The sequence below is a fragment of the Mycteria americana genome, chromosome 12, assembly GCF_035582795.1.
Source record: "Mycteria americana isolate JAX WOST 10 ecotype Jacksonville Zoo and Gardens chromosome 12, USCA_MyAme_1.0, whole genome shotgun sequence".
Taxonomy (NCBI): domain Eukaryota; kingdom Metazoa; phylum Chordata; class Aves; order Ciconiiformes; family Ciconiidae; genus Mycteria; species Mycteria americana.
The window spans coordinates 9,191,709-9,213,574 of NC_134376.1; the positions used below are offsets into that span (position 1 = coordinate 9,191,709).

General features: G+C 44.7%; 1 protein-coding gene and 1 non-coding gene across 4 annotated transcripts in view; one reads left to right on the top strand and one right to left on the bottom strand.

Moving 5' to 3' along the window:
• The window catches only part of EEF2K (eukaryotic elongation factor 2 kinase), a 32,885-nt gene extending 15,831 nt beyond the window's left edge, over positions 1–17,054 (bottom strand). For 2 of the 3 annotated variants that reach the window (XM_075514849.1, XM_075514851.1), the window contains exons 1-6: positions 16,956–17,054; positions 8,646–8,970; positions 6,653–6,703; positions 4,738–4,838; positions 3,085–3,145; positions 2,172–2,209 (exon numbers count right to left, since the gene is read on the bottom strand). In XM_075514849.1, the coding sequence (XP_075370964.1) occupies positions 2,172–2,209; positions 3,085–3,145; positions 4,738–4,838; positions 6,653–6,703; positions 8,646–8,891 (497 nt within the window). In that variant the 5' untranslated portion in view covers positions 8,892–8,970; positions 16,956–17,054. The remainder of the gene's footprint in view (positions 1–2,171; positions 2,210–3,084; positions 3,146–4,737; positions 4,839–6,652; positions 6,704–8,645; positions 8,971–16,955) is intronic. The other variant, XM_075514850.1, reaches the window with a different exon arrangement.
• A 3,930-nt stretch (positions 17,055–20,984) lies between these two features.
• On the top strand, positions 20,985–21,066 carry TRNAL-UAG (transfer RNA leucine (anticodon UAG)). Its single transcript has one exon. It is a non-coding gene; the product is annotated as a tRNA-Leu (tRNA).
• The last annotated feature ends 800 nt before the right edge of the window (positions 21,067–21,866 follow it).

Here is a 21,866-nt window from a genome sequence, read left to right on the forward strand (position 1 = left end):
GAGTGGAGGGGGGGAGGACTTTAGGACTTTGACAACAGAGAATCTGCTGGCTGTCAACAAATGTATTAAGCAGGTACCCAGTGGTTGCAGAAGATGCCAACATTCAAGTCAAATGGGGAAAAAAAACCCCACAACATTGTTGTCAAGAATTCCAAAGCAGACAGTCTTCTTTCCTAGAGCAACCACTTCCATTTCTATGGGACACAAGGGGGAAAGCACTTCTCCCCCCCGCCAAGAACTTAATTAAACAGAGAAGATGGCAAAAAGGTATAAAAACCCTCTACTGTGGCAGCAGTGGAGATCCCAGCAATGCCAAGCCAGTCTGAAGGGGGAGGAGGAGTGTGAAGAGGAGTATCTAGAGTAAGGCACAGATGGCTACCGAGCAGTTCTCATGTTCTGCTCAGCAACAATGGTTCTCTGACCCCTTCTTGGTGCCATGGCAAACTGTACATTTTGAGAACCAAGTAGCAGCACTCAAAGTCTCAGACCTCCCCCTTCTCCCTTTCCTCTCTCCCTCCCAAGACCTTGGTGCAGAGGTACTACAGGGACACTCTAAAGGCAAAGCAACTCCAGATTGTCTGTCCTCCTGCAGGGATAGGCAGACAGTCGCTATAACATAGGCCTTGGAAAGAAAGAACAAGCAAGTGAGATAGGAATTTCGGCCAGGATTTGAAACCTTTCCAGTTCTCTGAATAATCAAACTTCTCTGCATAAAACAAGGCAGCTCACGTGCTCTTCCAAAACCAACGCTCTCTGAAGTTCATTGAGCCAAGTGCAGCTAATGCTGTCACTGTAATGACTAAAGACTTGCAGAGTTGCAAAAATCTAGGAGAGAGCTCCAGATGGGAAATATCACTGCACCACTGAGAGTTATAGAAAATCCAGGAGTAGGAAGCTACATACAAGTTCTATTTTCTTTGTACAAGACATTAAGGCAAAGCTGCAAAGATAAATTTCTGTTTATGGCACTACTCAAGATATTCTGTAATGGGGAATTTGGTCATTCAGAAACAAGAGCTAAAAGCAATGTCAGCAGAGCAATGTTAGCATGCTAAGATTTGCTACTTCCTAGGCTTCATTCACTGCTGTCTCTATCTGGCTTTGCAAGAACAGAGCCACCAGCACAAACTGATACTGAAAAGATGCCAAACTGGAGGACTGAGGGGTTACTTTTCCCTCTTTTTCCTCAAGTTCAAAATATCACGTCTTGTCATTCAGGAGTTTCTCTCTTTCCAGAAGTGAAACCAGATGTGAAATGCAATTTCTCTGGATTCTGCAGTTGGAAAGGGGGGGAGGGGCCTTAAACATGCACATGTACATTTTCCAGGAAACATTCATTTCCAGAGCCTGGAAAGGGTGGGGTACTCTTCTAGCACGAACTGATTTATAGCTAGATGCTGATGCCCGCAACCATATCTGCTAACACTCTCTGAGGAAAGAAAAGTTCCTCCTCTGTCTTCTACCACACTTTACCCTTCTGGAAAGAGTAACTGTTAATATTCAAGCTCTGCCTTACTCAGAACAGGATTATTCTGGTACACATGATCTGAAGTAAACTCTGGAAGTATAACCTTCTTTACCGAGGGAGGCTTTCCGACTTAATATTGCACCATCAAACTGTTCTTTCCCCTTTTCTCTGCCTAACTATAGGCTTCAAGTTGGCCTTCAGGCTGCACACACCTACAGACTCATATCAAATTCAAAGACATGTTAGCACACTAGGAACACAGAAACAAAGCAGCTGCTTCTGTACTTTTATGAGTATTTTACCTCCAAGAGATGGTAGAAATAGCATAAATTTATGAATTGCTAATTGATAGGCTGATTATACTTGCTGGAACTGGACACGATTGCATGTTATCCATCCCACTGCAGTTCCAGTACAGGCAATGGCTTGACTTTCCAAAGCAAGCTGACTGGATGCCTGCACCACACTTGCTTGTGCTTCCCTTAAGAGAATGTTCTGCCTTCTGAACCCCGCTCCCCGTGCTGCGGCTGGAGTCATACAAACAGGAATAAACCCCTCAGTTATGCCTTTTAGAAAGACACAGCAGGGAACTAATGGGGAGCCACACTTCACACAATTTCCACCACACCTAAGTGAAATTCCAATCACCACAGAAGAAAATACTGCATGGAGGCCAACAAAGGTAAAGCCAGCAGATACTTACGTTCTGAAACACTCTCGCATTGCTCCACGGCCAAAAGGCTAGGGAAAAGAAAACACAAAAACCCAGCATTGCCATTTCCACAAAGTTAGTTTCTAACCAGTAAGAGACACAACCATGTCTTCCCCCTTTATAATCCAGCAGAAAGCAGTTCTCAAAGAGGCTCTATATAATATCTGTCTCCTCAAAGAAAAGTGAAAACCCACTGGCAGTGTAAGTAGGAATCTGGGGAAAAGACATTGGGAATAAGCCCCCCCTCAATATCACATGGAGCAGACATGATATGTCTTTTAAAGAAGCTACTTAAATTCTCTTTCCAGTTTGGAGTCAGCTCTGTTGTGACTGCCTAGAGAAGCTGGCTTCGCATACCTCACGCTCTCCGCATTTAGGCTTCCATACAAGATGTGCCAAACAGAGCATCACCTCCCCAGATGCCAGATACTATGTCAGTAGCACAGAGCAAGGTAATTCCAACACACCATCAACCCCATGATTTCACTGGGAAGCAACAGTAGCTTCTACCCTCATGTACCAAAAATTCAGTCTGTTTTCATCCTAAGAGCAGAAATTATTTGGAAGCACACAAAATAGTAGGACTCTTGCCAGGCAGGGAGATGAGGCCAGCAGGAAATGGAGGGCTGAAATGGGAGGGAGATCATAGGGAAAGGAACAAATGCCTCTTATTGCTGATGAGGAAGGGCAGACTCCATGTTCTACTCTACTCTGGGGAGAAAAGGCTGCTGGGACACCAAAACATAATGGGTGAGTGGAGGAAAAAGAGAGGTAGGAGAAAAAGGAGAAAACATTGAGACTTCAAAACTTGTATATGAAGAAAACATCTTGCTGCCACTATTCAGTAACAGGAAGGAAATGACAAATTTGGCTGCTAATAAACATAAGGACAGTGTGATCTTACTTGTGAAGCCATCTTGATGAGGACTTCATCTTCAACCCATTCCCCAGTAACTGCATTGTACCTGCAAAATCAGGAGATGTGCCTCTTAGAAAAATGCAGAGGGAACCTAAATCCTCCCATCCCCAGTGCCTATCCTTCCTTATCTCTAGCTGACTGCTAAAATGTGCTGCTGCCACTCCAATGCAAAAATTTCTAGTCTTCCTAGACCTCCTTACTTCAGGGGGGAAAGAAGAAATACGTATAGCTCTTTGAAGAGCCCTGAATCCTATTAACAATGAACAGATTCTGCTACAGAAGCTAAACTTCTGCAACACTACAAATAAGGCTTTATCTGCTTTGACATTAAATCTCCTCTGTGATGCCTAGGCAGTACACTGGGGGCAGAAAGAGCCTTACCAAGCCCTACACACTGGACAGGTCGTCTCCCCCAGCCCTGAGCTTGCATAAACCTGGTTCTGGATGGGGATCTGCCGCAGGGCTGTGGAGGATGTGAGCAGAACGCAGCACTAGCTGTGGCTGTGAAAAGCAGCAGGGCCAAGAACTGCCCGACACTGCACCAAGGGAGGAGCAAGTCTCTGCACAACCCTATGATAATACAAAGAGTGTATACGACTGTGGTTTCTCCCCACCCCCTTAACTCCCGACACAGTAAAAGCCAAATTGAGAACCACAGCAGTTGAGTCACCAACACATGACTGTTTCCAGCCTGATTCCCCTGACCTGCACTGAGTACTTCATGCACGCAGGCACCCCATATACCCCGTTATATATTCTGAATCACCCCAGTTTGCAGCAGACAAAAGAGGTGGAAATAGGAATATCAGAGCCATCTCTTTTTAATAGGGTATTTGAGTAGCTGTAAACCAATATTATAACTTATTTGTATTTTAAAATATGCAAACTATTTCAGGACTGTGTGGCTGACCAGGGACAGATGCAGTCTATGGGGAAGAAGAGCACTGCGTGACAGTGTTACGTGATTGGAAGGGAGGCCTCCCCAAACACTGATGCTAAGTGGTAATTAACTGGCTTCTAACTCCTACCCCTTCCACCCAGAAACCTGTGTCAGTAGGGTAAATGTTTTGGCAAAGACCGTGCTAAAGCACTGAGAATAGTTTAAGGGCCAAACTCAGTTTCAGCACGTACACCATGCTGAGCTATTCTGGGCTTTATAAGGATTTAAATTCCAGCCACATGCAGCAATACTGCATGGACAGACAACAGTGAAACTGCTATTTTGGGAAAGGCACAGTGTTATGTTGCTTTTTTTCCCCAAACTATTTAAACTAAGTATGCTGCCTCTTTATTGGGATTCATTTCCTTATTAAATTAAGTTTACAGCATGAATAAATCAACTAGAAAATATTTTTCAGCCTTGTTTCCTGCCTACATGGTGAAACTCATAGATACTACTTAGGTGGGAGAGAGAGAAAGAGTGTGACGCCAGTTTGCCAAAAGGTTTATTTTTTTTTTTTATGATGTGCAGTATTTACATATTCCTGGGAGATTGAGCTAAGACACACTCACTTTGGGCATTACTGAAAGTTCTTCAGCCATGTAATTACACATATTCTGCATGACACAAACACAGCCCTTGCATAAACCAGCACATTCTGTTTAACATCAGCATTAAAAGCAGAAAGACCCACAGACCTGTAACGAGTGGCTTGTTCCGTCTCGATGTCCTCAAGATGAAATTCTGCCCACGGATCAGGCATGTGCTTAGCTTTCTGAATAGCATGCTTCCAGGTTTCCTGAAGAAGTTACAAACTGGCAGGTTATTTATAATCAGCAGCAACTCACAACAATGGCATTTTCTGGAGTACATCAGGATCCCAATGCTACAAAAACATGCAACTACACAACCCCCCAAAGCACTATTCAAAGCAGGGACCAAGCAGTACAGAAGACCACTCCAACATTTTATAGCTTCAAGTATAATGAAATACAGTTCAGAAATATAAAGTATCAGTTTTCAGTTCGATTTGCACCGCCATAAAGTTACTGAGAACAGAATCTGGTCTAGTATATACCAAATATAATTTGCAAAACCTGTTGTAATTTGCAAATATCTCTAACATATGCTACAAATAGTGATAAGTCCCACCTAGATGATATTAATTCACTTTTACTGTTTTGATTTTTAACTTTTTGTAACTAACAGCATATGCTGGCAGTGTAAGCATAAAAAAAGTCCATTAGCAACAGAGCAATATGGACGAAGAAAAAAAAGTTCTGTAAACGCCAAGGCCCCCAAACTGTGCTCAGCATAAGAGAGAAGAAATTAGAATGTTGTAAAAATGGATTATTATAACAATTCCAGACAAGTAGCTACTTCAATCTCCACCAAGTCAACAATAAAAATCAAAGGGGTTTTCTGGAACATAAACGGTCTTTCTCTACCAGCCAATTTGGATGCTTTTCTCTTAACATTTTGATCTCCCTCTTTTTACATTGTACTGTTCCAAGAGAACTGGAGATATGATCCTGTGATGTCCCAAAGGCCTTCTGCAAGGTGAGCAGAAGAAAAGGCCACCCTGCACCCCCGCCACTAAAGAAATACTGAGCTCTGAGATTTTGTTACTGCCTCTCTGACTGAATTTCAAGTATGCAGAAACAGTAACTTTTAAAATATTGGAATATTGGGGTTTTTTTTCCTTTGGAATTTAAATTTCAGTCAAAACTTTTAAAAAAATACAGTATGAATTGGTACCAGCAATGACATCAAAGAAGTTTTTGAAGCAGCTGAGCTTTTAAATTGTTCATATTTTTATTTCAGCTGTAAATCTGCATACCTTGCAAACAATTTAAATGATCCCCTGACAATAAAACCACAAAATGAACATAATACTACAATAAATAAAGCAAGTTTAAAAGACATGCTGAGAAAGACTTCCTACATGTTTCATAAGAAAATTAAGTTGCCTCAGATCATGCGATGATACACATTTCATATGGACCTGGGAACTTCCATACTTTAATGTATATGAAAGAAATAGGGAGAGAAAGAAACAAGTAGAATTGCTTGGTCCATTATCTATGTCAAATCATTCTTGAGTAGGGAACCTCTCCAAAAGGTGATCTGTGTTCATGCTAGGTAATGATTTAAATAAATTAATTACTTGTGCTTGATCTTGTGAGGTGCTTTGTACAAAAGCTGTATTCTAATCTTCAAACAAACAGAAGCTGGACTTCACAGAAATGGTGCTAACAGTGCAATTTTTCTCCTGCTGTAGGCATATGGCTGCCATACAGACTAAGTAGATGTCTTGCATCCATTCTGTTCTTGTTCACAGTAGGAAATACTGTGAAGAAACAACTACAGATATGCACTTTAAAAGTAGTAGTATTTCAGGGTAGAGAACAGAAGATGGGTATTATTTCATTTAACAGATATCTTTTTTAGTTTTGACTTGATTACTTTTATGGGCTGAGGCAAGCAGTTCTCCCAGACGATAAAATAATGAACAAAAAAGGCCATAAAAGGGGAAAAAAAAAAAAAACACAAAACAAAAAACATCTTAATGCATCTATTAGATATGGTGTTCACATTTTCGTTTTAACCTACCCGACTATGGTCAACCACAGAGCCGTGCTTAGAACGATGCTGTGTGTCATTCTAAAGGATGCATGAGAAACATAAAAGTAGGAAAATACACTTGATAAGACAAATGATTGACAAAGAGTCTCTGTTCTCTTTGTTAATTTAAAAAAAAAAAATTCCACTTAAAAGACATTCTTCAATTTATATTCCTAGTTTAAGTTCATTCTTAGAACATCTGTGAACAAACCTGTGGAGGTAAGTTGGCAATTTTTTTTAATTGGAAAACGTGTTAAAAGGTTCTTGCCTATTGCCTAGCTAATTAAACATTGCTGAGTCCTGTTTAGAGGCAGAGAGTTAATAGTACCACTTCTATCTGTCTCTGCATTTCATTATCAATGGCCCACACTGCCATTAGCTTTGGGGTCCAGACAGCAGACTCTGATCAGACCAGGCTGTGGTGGTTTAAGATGTTATCAGTCCTGGCTGTCTGCTTCACTCTGTCTTGGAAGTCACCATTTCTGCAGTTTAAGCAGCAGATGGAGACTTGCTTGCTCCACATCTCAACCCAATGCATTTTATCTGTGATAAGAGCTAAAATGCCAAACCAGACATTGTGGAGCCCAAAGCAAGGGCACATATATTCTGCAGAAGCAACATGATACCTTAGGAAGAAGGAAATAATTGCAATTTCTTAAGTCCTTATCAGTTTTATCTCAGGCCACATGACTCAGAACTCACACTGCCAACCCAGAGGCAAGGGTTTAGTACGTGCTAAAATGTACACACAAATGAAGACTAAGCTCCCTATGAGGTCTTAACTTGCTTAGCATAGCATACACTAAAATCTGTCCCATTGCCTATACTAAACTTTTACTCTTCACCTTCCTTAGGAGTATGTACCTTTTAATGTTTCTGTTAACAAGCCTTGGTAAAAATCTTACTGCAGACAAGAGAGTTTCACTTTTAATGTGTTACTTAATATGTTAGCTGACTGAAATAAACCATGTAGTATCTCTCCAGGAATAAAGCATGCATTAGGCATAACCAAAATTTTAGAGTATCTATTAAATAAATGTTAATATTTATAACAAGAAATACGTTAATAAAACACATAAAATCCTAGTCTAGAAAAAAAATCTAAGAGACATGCCAGTTTACCACAAATGGTGCATACTTGGAATACCTAACCTATAGAGTAAATGTTATTTGTGTTCTTGAAGCTCTATTGCCTGTGGGTTCATCTCCCTTTGCCTGGCCTGACCTGTGCATATTTGGAATATCTAGCCTATAAAGTGAATGTCACTTGCGTTCTTGAGGCTCCATTGCCTGTGGGTTCGTCTCCCTTTGCCTGGCCTGATCTGTGCAAAGGGAGCGGAGTGGAACAGGACACACTGCCAAGGAAGCACCGACTACGGCCCCTTTGACCTCTCTGCAATGCTGTGATTGCTGTTCATTTTAAAAAGGTCAGATACTGCTCGAGTACACCATCAGAAACTACTGCCAGTGTGACACTTCATGCCCAAGCATGAGAGTCAACATGTTAAAAGCTCCCTAAGAAGGAACTATAACCTGAAAACCTATCATTACAAGTTTATCATTTACAATTTTATTTGTTCAAATAAAAATATTTTGGATTGTTAACTCTGCTGTTAACTCTGCAAAATCCATAATAAAATATCTTCTGCCAGGCCCCAATTTGGCTTACAACAAGTATCATCTTTTAAATCTCTCAAGCAATGTATTGCCTTTTTAATGGTTTGATAATAATGGCAGTGAATCCTTTGCCTGGAATCTGCTGCCCTTTGTAGATGAGGATCTCCCACTGAACTAAAAGGGACAGTAAGCAATTCAATGGCAGTGTCAGACTATTGGCTTAATGGAATTAACTACAGTCTGGAAAAAACAGATGTATTTTTTAATTGAAAAGCGTTAGTTACAAGAGATGAAGCAGTTAGCGAATCTCTCATGCCAACTATGTAAAACCAAAACCTTATTGAAGGCTGGAACCAATACTTACCTTAAAGCTAAAAGAGTTTCTAGGGGAAGAGCTTGAACTGTACTGTTCAGTTTTTGCTAAGTTGCTATAATAATTGTCAACTTTGATACTAGCAGACTTGTTAGAAACTGGATCATCCGTTATTGGACAGATAAAATAATTGTCTTCATCATCACTATCAGCATCAAGATAATTTCCAGAGTTTGCTGTAGTCGATCTAGCATTATCAATCCCTTCCATACGAAAAATAAGGTCCTCGTCTGCCATGTCTGTGGAAGGTCGGTTTAATTCCTGCAGTGATTAAAATGGCCACTATTCCAACGCACATGTAAATGGAGGGAAAAAGCTGGGTGGGAGAGGAAAAAAAAAAAAAAAAGGGTTGTTATTAGAAGAACAAATGATGCATGAAACTGATGTCAGCACACTGGCTGAAAAAAAAATCATTTGCATATCCTATAAAAATGATCCCCAAGTACCTACATGTGGTTTTGAACACCTCAGTGCTAGATCTGGGTTTCCAGAAGGCACTCAGTTTTTAAATTGCTACAAGATTGAGAAAAGAAGATAACCAAGTATAGAATAATACTATAAAATCTGAGGGACTGCAAACACCACCTGCTGCCTATGGTTGACATTTGTTAATGCTCCTTTCTCCTCCTGTGAATGATTTTATTCTTCCTCATCTGAAATGCTGAGTTTCACAACACTGGTCTTAGAAACCCGAGGAAGTTTCAGCTCAAACACCACAGTCAGGTTTTCAAATTTTTTCAGGACAAGTCTTCTCAAGGATATTGCATACAAAATTAATAGCCAAAGACGTTCAAGAATATTATTGGGACAGCATAGAAAATTGTCCCACTGCTGCCAAGATTTAAGTTGGCTTTTAGCTCACATACAGCCAACAGCTCACAGTGCAAAGCACGCTGCTGAAAGTGCAAAGCACATTGCCAAGCTACCCAGGATGTCCTCGGAAGGACAAAGTACAAAAGAGGCCACAAAAGGAGGCCTGCCATTCTACTACTGCTGCCCAAGTGCACTCACTAGTAGACTAGAGAGACAAGAGGAGTTATGTGTAAGGGGTACCCTTCTGTCTTTTACACTCTGTGAAGGGATTTCACTTTGGACCAGTCTTGTGTGATCTAAACAATCCTCTTCCAATTCCAAAGATAGCAGATATGGCAGTTTGCTCAACAGCATTAAGTCTCTGAGCTGTGTTCGCTTTAAGCATAGAGCTTAAAGGAAAAAATATTCTCCCTGGTTAATGGTTCTTTTCCAAAGAGGTTAGAAAGCTTGATTTTGTCACTGGTTATTGCAACTTTTTAGTAGCTTCCTGGATCCTAAGAGAACAGAATAGGTAGGGTTTAGCTTCTCCTGGGTCCTAGCTCCAAAGTAAACTAAGCAAATTGAAAGTAACAGCAACAGTGTGAGGCAGACAGGTCATAGGTTTTTATTAATATCTGATCAACTATTTCCAAGCCCAGAAGGTGACATTCTAGGTAAATATTTCACTGAAACATTCTGACACATTAAACAATGTTAGAGTAAACAATATGGGGAGTTCCATATGGGTATCGAAACTGCAGGTCTGCAAAGTCTCCTGTCTTACTGTAACTTTTCCAGATTAGTGACACCAGCTTCGGGGAGGCAGAGCACAGACACTGCACAGCCTGACTGCTGCAACAGATGTGTTATAAAAAAAGATAGGTGAATCATGGAAGTATTTTTCCTGGAGCTCTGGTTCCACCTCTGGAGATCTTACAACAGGAACATGCCCAGCAGCCTCCACCCAGGAAACAGTTTGTGATGATTCAGCAGAACTCAAACACAAATAAACTCCCACAGTTTCAAGCTACAGAAGGCGAGTATTCTGTCTTCCACACATTACCAGCCATACAGATGCAAACAGTTTCCATTCTTCCCCATTTCACAGTCCAGAGCCACTGGTGGCAGGACACCAACGCTGACTTTCAGAAAGAAGAGTTTGCCAGTTTCGAGACCTATAAACTCTCCCCCTTCCACCTTCAGCAAGGACGCCTCAAACACAAGGGGGCAGGTGGCCGTAACAGCCTTGGAGTAGAGTAACATTGCACCTTCTGTGCAAGGGCTCATTTTAGTCCATCGTATGTAACATACGCTGCCAAGCAGAAGGCTAGGGATATATGCCTGAGTAGGAAACTGGTGTTACTGCGGGCATCCTCTGCCCCCTGTTCAGTGTGGTTCCTTTGCTTCACAGTGGTTCTCTACAGCTCAGGCTCCCTTTCTACACTGTCAGGCTATTTCCCAGGTACTCTTGCACTAAAAGCTCTTTTTTTTCCTCTGAACTCTTGTCCTTTTCCTGCTGAGTCCACTCGCACGATCAAGTACACATCTATGGAGGTTTCTAGCTATCAAGGAAGGTATGAACAGCCAGAGTGGAACAGGTCCATGATTCATCTAATACCAGCTACTTCAAAGAGCAAAGAAACCTTCACAGAACAATAACGCATCCCTGTTCACGTTTTTCTAATTGCTGATAGTTCACATTTTCTGAAACTCTGTTCTCATTAACTGCACTAACTCTAGGTTTCAGAGTCCTTTCCTGAAGTCTCTAACACCTGTCTTTGCCAATTTAATTACTTTCTGTAATGACTTTAATACCCAATCGCATCAAAAGCTCAGATCACACTAAAGAGAGCACACAGACTGAAGTGAAATGACCTTTCTGCCTCACACTTCTGTTAATTGTATCTTCTATTGAGAGTACAACAACATACAACTCATTCCCCTATGACTGTATCCTGCTTGGAGCTTTCCAGGTCACTCCACTGTTTCCTGTTGCATTTTTATTCAATGCTGAGGTCAATCAGCAAATCTGATCACAACCAAGCTGACAGCAAAGAACAGCCTGACCCTTTAAAACTCACCAGGAGAATCTAATGCCCGGGCAAGAACCGCGTGGGCATCAACACAGCATAGCTTCTTCCACACCGCAAGTACTGCGGTGAACTGGGAGCAGGTCTGTAGAGCAGCACGGTTGTGTTGAGGGTCTGACATCCTCACCATCTGCCTCTTGGGGATTTACTTCAGACTAACTATAGTCTGGTCTCAGGGAGTGGATACCACCAGTGGCTGTGCTATGTTCTCCAGTTAAGTTTCATGCACAAGGAGTTTAGTTTGCAAGCTCTGAGACTGCTTTTCAACATGAATCAAAGTGCAATGAGCTGAGATGGTTGGTAGTCACTTCAGAAGCGCTTTTCTGATCAGAATAAAAAGCCAGTGTAGGCTCACCCAGGGGGAGGCTGGAAAGGGACAGACACACAAGGGACTGGGCTACTCCTTGATTTTACTGTACGTTTTTCTCCTTAAAAATAATAAAGCAGGTTTACAAACCACACCATGACTCTTAAATCACTATCAGCGCTTAAGGGTATTTTCTCTGAAGCAGTCAGAAAACAGTAGCACAAGCACAAACTTCCAGGCCCACTCAAATTAATGGGAATATTTTATCCTCATTTTAGCTTTGATTATTCACATTGCTCTGCTGCATGAAAAACAGGAAGGGGTTAGATGAATGCAAAATAATTATCCAAATCTTCACACAGATTTAGCTGAGTTTAAGCAAATATTTGCTGGCAAGTCTGCTGCAGTGAATTTTGCTGGCTCTTCAGATTACAGTCAGGTCTGCCTGTTTTGTGCTTGATTAGAGAGCAGAAGTAGACTACACAAAGCAGCATATCTTGATTTGTTTCACACGACATATAGCTTAAAATCCTTTTGGTCCTGGAGCCCTGAAAACAACAATTTGAGCTTACAGAATATTGCACTGAATTTGTTCTCAATATTTTATATCTATCCCCCTTCCTTCCGACATCCATCTAATGGAAGTATCATCTGTTTTACAAGCTAGAAAAATGAGATTTAGGAATAACCAAAGCCCTTGGAAGAGGTGGAAGTCTACATAGATACTTTGAAAATACCTGCACCTATAAAATAGAAGATTAGTTAGAATTTTCAAAATTTGGCCCTGTCACTGGCTGTGCAACAGCATGCAACTTAAGGCAGACACTTCTGACTGTTCCATCAATTGCTTAGTTCTAGAGCAACCTCACCCAACCAGCTAAATCAGGGATTTTCACACAGCTAGCCTAAAAAGACAACTATAAAACAAGGTTTTCAGCTTTGCTTCACTGTTATTCTTCAGCTCTGTGCATATTCAACCTTCTTTCTCCATGAAATAGTACCAGATACACTCCTACAACAGTATTCATAGCTGCAGACGTTACACCACAGTGTAAGTACTGAGAAGATGCCATCCAGAGGGATCTGGACAAGCTCAATAAGTGAGCCTACGTGACCTTCATGAGGTTCAACAAGGCTTAAGTGCAGGGTCCTGCACCTGGGTCAGGGCAACCCCCAGTATCAATACCAGCTAGGGGATGAAAGGATTGAGAACAGCCCTATGGAGGGGGACTTTGGGCTATGGGTGGAAGAAAAGCTGGACATGAGCTGACAATGTGTGCTCACAGCCCAGAAGGCCAACCGTATCCTGGCTGCATCAAAAGAAGTGTGGCCAGCAGGTCAAGGGAGGAGATTCTGCCCCTCTACTCCGCTCTGGTGAGACCCCACCTGGAGTACTGCATCCAGCTCTGGAGCCCTCAGCACAGGAAAGACATGGATCTGTTGGAGTGGGTCCAGAGGAGAGCCACAAAAATGATCAGTGGGATGGAACACCTCTCCTATGAGAACAGGCTGAGAGAGTTGGGGTTGTTCAGCCTGGAGAAGAGAAGGCTCCGGGGAGACCTTACTGCAGCCTTTCAATACTTAAAGGAGGCTTACAAGAAAGATGGGGACAAACTTTTTAGCAGGGCCTGCAGCAAAAGGACAAGGGGTAATGGTTTTAAACTGAAAAAGGGTAGGTTTAGACTAGATATAAGGAAGGAATTGTTTACAATGAGGGTGGTGAAACACTGGAACAGGTTGCGCAGAGAGGTGGTAGATGCCCCATCCCTGGAAACATTCAAGGTCAGGCTGGATGGGGCTCTGAGCAACATGATCTAGTTGAAGATGTCCCTGCTGACTGCAGGGGGGTTGCACTAGATGACCTTTAAAGGTCCCCTCCAACCCAAACTGTTCTATGCTTCTATGGTCACCACAGAAACACTGCCTTAACATATGGCAGCTTTCACCAGCAACATTATGTTGTTTGTTACTGCCTTTCTGACAGAGGGAGCATTCCCACAGATCAGCTAGCAACACAGGTAACACCAGAACTCCACCTGCAATGGGCAGCATCAGCTACAGTAAACCATTGCTGAAGGAGGTCTAAGCCAACTCATCTGACTTTGCACTGAAGCAGCTTTGGAGCATTCATATAATCTACTCTCTAACAAAGACCACGCAAGAGCAGTCATCTCTGGAAAGAGGCAGTAGCGCATAACTGGAATGGGAAGGTACCCTCAGTTGCCACTACCATTTTTACTGCGATCACCTTACTAGAGTCTAACGAGTATTTGAGAATGTTAACCTCTACTGCTTGTCAGCACACACAAACAGCAGATGTAAAATGATACTTCAAGTACAGGACTAACTCCAGGATATACTGGACTAGCCTCATTACCCACAGCTGCTGTCCTGCACTCATTTCTACCACTACACTCAAATACACACAAGCAGATCCATCAGGTCTGAGACGGTCCGAGAAGCAGCAGCAACAGGAATGCAGGTTTATGCAGCAATTGCAAACATTCATGATTTCTGTGACTTGCTGTGTAAAGGGAACATCATCACACAAATCAGTTTGTATTTAAAGCTAATGGTGTTTATAAAACTCTGCCAGTTTTTCTTGGAAGCATACTTCTTGTAAAGGACTTGTGTTTACTTTGGAAGTGTATTTACTAAAAACCATCCTCACATAACATACTCTTTAAAACAGAATTCAGGAACCAAACTTTAAACTCCACAAACACTGCTCTAAACCTCACAGTTTATTTGACCAAAAGCCCTATTAAAAAAGCCTGAGCTTCATCCCAAGGCTTATATTCTGTGCTGTTGCATCATGGCATAAAGCCATACTATCTAGGAACCCCCGCTTCTATTGCTGCTACGTTTTCATCATTTAGTCTTTAATATCCATTACAGAAGCTTTCCTAGGGCTAAGCAGCAAAGACAGTCAGACTGCACCTAGCCTGCAAGCCTGCATTATCACACACAACCTGTAATTTAAACTACCCACTCCAATCTACTTTGAAAATGTATTCCATTTTTTTAATCAACCTTGTACTATGTGATTCAAAATGAAGATAATCTAAAATATAGCCAGTTATTAAAGCTGCTCAAGTCTCTATTATTTTTTGGGCTTTTCCAGTGCCTGGCTGAAGTATTTTTCTTTCTCTTGCCTTTATATGCAATAGCCACACTACCAGGAGAGGCAGGTGAGTTGCAAGGACAATCGACTGTGTTGCAGAGCACAGTGCATATGCAAACACAGATAAAGAGAGGGGAAAATTCACATCACAGTGCTGGCAAAACATGACTTCTTTCTTACAGAGTGTCTGTTGTTACAAAACACTCCTGGTTTGGCAGGACCCTTGACCAAGACCCCACAGCTGCCTCACCATTGAAACCTGCCTTAATTCATCCCAAAGAGCTGAGTGATAGGAATGCTCTACTCTAGTCAGTAAAAGAAGGGACAACTGGAGCATCTCCAGCTACTTCTTAGTGGCTGTTTCAGATCAGACACAGCCCACTGCACCACGTTAGCACAGGACAGGGGAACAGGAACTGCCCTAGAACCAAGGAAGTCCCACCTCCTCTTGTAGAGAAGCATTAAAGAAAGAATGACCCCCATCTCCCTGGTATAATACTAAATCCCTTTTGGTTTAATACCACATCAGCTAAAGCCATCTAGCGGGATACCTGTAAGAGTAACAAGCAGTTTTTTCTTTTAAGACAAAAATTGCTTTTTTCAGTTTAGCATTCTTTTAAAATACAGATTTGAAATTTAGCCTAAGCAACTATACAGGCTGTGCACCTTACAACGTATTGTTATCATCTTTATGTACAGACACAAAGCTACATAACGTGGTCCAGAACAACCCCACTGCTATGTTAACATCTTGTAGCACGTTACAGAACTACTGTGCTTTCCAAACACCCAACCAACCCTTGTGAAACAAATGTCTATTCTCACCTGCACTGCACACTGGCAAGAAAACAGGTTTAGTGAGTCAAGGTAACAGCTCTGATAAAAAAAAGTTTAAAACGCAGAAATGTCTCAACTCACTGGCTACCTTTGACAAACTTGTTCTTACCAAGTACAGATCTTCTAATGAGAAGCCTTTACTTCAGGTCCCTTCCAGTGTGTCACTACTGCAAACACCGTGGCACAAATCACATCCAGTTTGCAAGCACACTGGGATAATGCATTGCATTAGCCAGCAAGTGTTAGAGAGCAATGATGCAAAATTCATGAAGTTAATGGGAGAGTTCGTCTGTGCCAGTTCAGAGTACGAAGCATTTGAGACTCAGACCCCTGTGCAGGGAAACACATTGTGGCTTCAAACACACAAATGACTTTTAGAGTTGCAAGCGGTAAAGCACAGAAACGACCCTTCCGAGTCAAGTCCACCCTTCTGCCAAACACACAAACGAATACTATGTTAGCAGTAGCCAAAACACAAGGATATAAAAGGACAGAAAAGGAACTTTCAAGATAACTTTACAATGCCCTTCCATTGCCATTGATAGCTCTTATTTCAACTGGCTTTAAATACACTGAACAATTAACTATCACTGACTTTGCAAGCATTTGCTCAGTACTCCACGTTGTTAATCAACCGCATGCTTTATGCATATTGAGGCATTTGAAAAATTACCCAAATGTTTACAGTCCTAGAGGCCATTACAGGCTGTCACCGTGTACTCAGCTAGCCCTCCACCTGCCTGCAGGCAACAGGCTGGCAGCTTCTACCCGCCGTCCGCCCCACACACACCAGCACCGTTCTCTTGGGCTGTTCTACAGTTACAAACAGGATTTCGGGACTCTTAAACTGGGCATGCCCTAAAATTAATTGCACTGTCCTGGAAACATATATGGATGAAACTATTATCTCCGGGCGTAAGTGCAGGAGTGTCGCCCAATACAAAAATATCAGGTTATTTTTAGGTCACCGCAGAAGCTCACGGCTTGGCCACCGGCCTTTTATAGGCTCTAACCGCCAAGTTGTTCACCATTTTCTGTAATAAAAACCGCCCGTTCCGCCTTCCGCACTTCAGCCCGCGAGCAGCCTGGCGGCAGCTTTCGCGGGCCCGACCCCCCGCCGGTGTCGGCCCCCACACCGCGAAGGCACCTACCGGGTTCGTGCAGCCCAGACCCACCGCCCCGGCCGGCGCAGAGCGATCCCGCTGCCACCGCGCCGCCACCGCCCAGCCCACGGCAGGCATGCGCGCAGCCGCCCTGCTGAGGGGAGGCGGGCAGCGGGGCCGCCCCTCACCTCCCCCGCTGCCACCGCCTTCCCGCCCACCGCGCGGGCAGGCGGTGCCTCACGCTCGCCTCAGCGGCCGCTCCGCGACCCGCTCGTAGGCACACACCCAGCTGAGGCGGGGAGCCTCCGAGACACTGCTTGTGAGAAAAACGTTGAAAATTCGAGGAGAAAATCCCCAATCAGCACTGTTAGGTGTTAGAGACGGGGGAATCCCAGGCGAGAGGGAGCAGGAAGGAAAGCGGCTGTGCTGGAAACCTACGTGAAGCCAGGTCTCCTGGGCGCTGCTCACAAGAGCAGCATCCGAGTTTCCTTTTATTTCTGCTTCCTTTGGGTTTGGAGCCGAAAGGTGGGTTTCCCGGTGCAGGCGCTCCCACAGGAAAGCCCCACCGCACGGCAGCCCCCCGAGGACCCCAGCCCAGGGGGAAGGCAGGGAGCAGACATAGACAGCGGCCTATGGGGGCTCTGTGCACTTCAGGTTGCCCTTTTCAGCTACATTAAATTGCACAGTGCTTCATTTCCCCATGGCAGAGAGAAATGGCAGAAATATGCACCAGATTTCAAGTTCCAAAGACTTAAGACTTCCTCAAATCACCCATATTTGCTTTCTTCTCAAAACATTGGCTTTTTGGGTTGAAAGCGCCCATGTTTAAGCTTTTCTTCAAGCTAGAATTTGTGGAAAATTTAAACAAACTCCTTATCCTTTCATGGGTTACATGGAAATTAATGTAAATAGGTTCTGGCTTAATTGTATTACTTGGCAGCCTGCAAAGCATCTGCCACTTTTACTGTTGTTGAATCTCTTATTCATGTAAATAATCCTCACTAGTGCTTTTTACCATGAGTAGGAGTTACAAAACGAAGACTGGAAGATGTGAGTACATCCTTCGTGACCAACGGTCTCTTGCAGCATCACAGACAGAAGAATGCACAATCCCCATGCTCTCCAAAGAGGGAGGCAACACAGAGAAACACTGCTGCAATGCTAGTGCTGAGAGAATCTTCAGGAGGAAGATTACTAATGTCTAATTAAAAACACACTGAGCAGATGCTCTGACTCTCTGCCAGGAACACCTGCCTGCCACCACCATTACTTACATAAATTGAACTGTATCTTAGCTTGGGGAACTGCGGGGAGCAGCACGTGCGTGCAGGAATGCCGCCTGCGATTGACCTGTAATTCTGGCAGCAATTTCCAGCACTACGCTGAGGGTGCAGCCCTCGTCTAAGAATGTAAAGCAGAGACTTGACTGAGCCCCCGTTTAATGCTGCTTCCTACAGGCACATTTCTGGGTAGCCTCAAATTCCTGCAGTTTAAGCTCAAATTAAACACATTTACAACATTTGTCGATTGTGCAGAAAACCTCCAAGGTCCTATTAATCTCTCACCTGTAAATCACTGTTGTAAATATTAACAACTATTGAAAACCAAGTGCTTTTGCCCTGTCAGTGCCAGAATGTGCGTCTCCCCATTTCTCATTCTGCGGGCAGCCCAGCTGAGCACCCTGGGTAGAGCAGCACCCAGTTGGGCTGCCGTAGGGATGCCTCACAGCAGGGCCTGGGAAGAGAGCAGACTCATCAAATTAATTCTGAAGGCCTGGTGGAAGCCAGATGCCCGGTTCCCACTGCATGAAAACGTGTTGATAATGGTTAGAAAAATCACCATCTGCTATCGTAGGGTACTGATAATGGTGGAATACCGTTACTGGTGTGATATATGGGCACAACTGAACAAGTCACAAGAGTAACTGCCATTAAACTCATGTAAATACGCAGCATTGTTTTGGACTAAAAGGGACCCAGTGGCATATGGCTGTATGCCATGTATGCCATATAGCATACATGCTATATATCCTTATGGAGAGCATTCTGCTATATTAGGAACATAGTTAGGTTATACCATCTCCAGCTACACATTTCTCGTGCTTTTAAATAAGCCAGCTGTGGTACCCTGATGCAAGGCTGTACTTATTTTCATGTTTAAGCCTGGGGCTTCTCTTCTCTATAACATTTTCTTAAAAGAACAATCAGTGATGATGAAAAAGCATTTGGTGAAATACTGAAGATGTATATTGATATTAGATATTAGCCCAGTCATGCTGCATCTTCTAGTTTTAGTTTTCTATTTAGATGTTACCTATTATATTCTTAGCACTTAAGGAGTTTGAGTCACATTCATTTTTTGTTTGAAAATATTAAAAATTTAATTTAAAATGGCAACCTAGAAAATTAGTGACCTACAAGTCTAGTATGTTATTCTTTCATTTAGTATGCTCAGCAATGCACATATATATTTTCCAAGAGCACTAAAGCTTGTAAAGTTCCAGTATGCTCGTGTTAAATGAGGTTGTGTTTAGAAATTGCTGTTCTGGGGAACTGTGGTTTTTGAAAGGAAAAAGGAAAGCACACCCCAGATAATACTAACTTGCAGAGCAATTTTGTTCTGCATTCATTTGAAAATCCAGATGAAAGTTGCCTGTAAATAAATTAATTCTCTCAACAATTTGTGCCTACATACTCCTATGGCAGTCCCTTTTTATAATGTAAATCCAGTTGGTCTTAAACCTCACTTCAGCCATATGGTAGGTGCATATAACATACATGCATAGTTTCCTGGAGCACCAGTGCATGACTTCCTACAGGAAGAAGAGCAGTGGTAGACATAATTTCTCTGTATTAATTGCACTGCATTGAGTCCTGATGGTTTTAGCTCTGTCCACAAAGTAATTATACAAATTCCTCATGCAGGCCTCCCGGAGTAAGAGAATTCATCTTTCTACTCACCAGCAACAGCTTGAATCTGGCTCTGGTTGCCAAACCCAGCTCCCTCATTGAGGTGGACAGGGAAAGCACCTGCTTACACCATGCTTGAGCTCTGCAGAAGCAGGTAAGCGAGGCACCAATGCAGCAGGATGACAAGCTGCGCATGGACAGCCCTGGCCACCAGCTGCACTTTGTACCAGCCTCCACAGCTCCCTGTTGAGCAGCACAGAGACACAGGGGCTTCCCATTGCAGGTGGGAATGGTTCAGCTGAAGACACACTGCGATGCCAACTCAGCAGCTGGCTGGGAAGGTCACTAGTCACCCAGTGTGCTGGCAGCTCAGGGGTGTGCAGCTCTGCGGGCAGCACTTGCGCTGCCACGGGCTACCAGGCTGCTGTCTCCCCGAGAGAAGCTGGGAGAGAAGGCAGGGGGTTCCTGCTGGTGGGGCAGGGGCACACCAGACCCTCTTCCTGGCAGGGAGGTTGCGCAGACCTGCTCTTGCGGCTGCAAAGGCACCACTGAAGGGCTGCCCTCGTCCCTGCGTGGCCACGGCAAGGACATCCCTGGGGTGGCGGATCCGTGCCGCCGGGGAAAGCCTTCCTGAGGACAAGCTGGCGCTCCACCGCTGCAGCTACTGTGGGGAACAGGCCCCTGGGCAGCACCTTGCCTAGGTGCCGGCCTGTCCCTGCCGGACAAAGTGCCCCGAGGCGCAGTCCGACAGCCAGGGCCCCGGGGGGGGGGGCGGGGGGGGGGGGGGCGCCGGGGGAGAGAGGGCCGCGCCTCGGCCTCCCCGGCCGGCGGCCGCGGGTCCGGGGTCAGCGCGGGCGGCGCCCAGGCCACGTGTGCAGCCGGCGCCGGGCGCGCGGCAGCGGCGCCACCTGTCGGGCGCGCGCCGGCGGCGGGGAGCCCGCAGGGCCTGGGGCGGGGGACGGGCCCCGCCGGGGGCCCCGGCCGCGGAGCCCTCCGTCGGAGAGCGAGGAGGCCGCGCCCACTGCAGCAGTAGCATTTCCCAGGCAGGGAGCGCGCCGGCGGGCGCTGGGGTAGCGCAGACCCAGGTGGACAACCTGTGGGCATGGGTGGGGCGAGCGGCGGCGCCGCCCCCCTGAAAGAGGCCTGGCGGGCGGCTGAGGAGGCAGGCGGTAGCGTGGCCGAGTGGTCTAAGGCGCTGGATTTAGGCTCCAGTCATTTCGATGGCGTGGGTTCGAATCCCACCGCTGCCAAGCTGTTTTGTCCCCGCCGCGGCGGCGGCTCCTTTTCGCCGCCTGGCCAGCGAGGCCGCGTTGGCGGCGAGCGGGGGCGGCCCGCAGACGGTACGGCCTTCACGGGCTGGGCACGGCGCCCCGCTGCCGCTCGGGGTGCGTGGGTGTTGGGGGTTGCCGGTCACGCTGATTAAGATCGAATTATGGAAAGTTGTGGTATGTTCTGGGGAAAGTGACTTCTCCTCACTTGGCGTGTCTCTTGGTTTAAAAATATAACCAGAAATACTAATTTCGGCGGTGCTGTGTTCAAGTTACTGCACCCTCAACCTGCAGGCCCTGCACCAGGCCTTTGCTGCCTGCCCTGGACTGAGGCAACTGAGGTGAGGCCTAAGCGCTCTCACTTTCTCCAGAATTCTCAAATCCACCTATGATTCCTCCTGCCCCACGACCTTGATTCGCCTCGATCTCCTGTCTCATCCCTGGTACTGTTTCCCAAGCTCACTCTTTCTGCTCGCACGGTGCTCCTGATGGGTAACAGGAGGGTTCCTTGGATGGAAGGATGGGTTCCTTTCCCATTTTACAGGCTGGAGAAGGTGCAGATGGAAAAGGTGCAAGTACAGATTTCTGTGATAAATCACCCACATGAGTGGCAGATGGGAGGGAGCGGGGCCCTCCAGACGCCCCCGTTGTTTAGGCCCATTTTAGCTGAACAGTAATTCAAAATGCACATTGTTCGCTTTAGCTACTGCAGGGATTTGCTCAGTACTACTGCTACACTTTAGAAATTAGGTGCAAAACCATAGTTGTACCTAAAGTTCAGC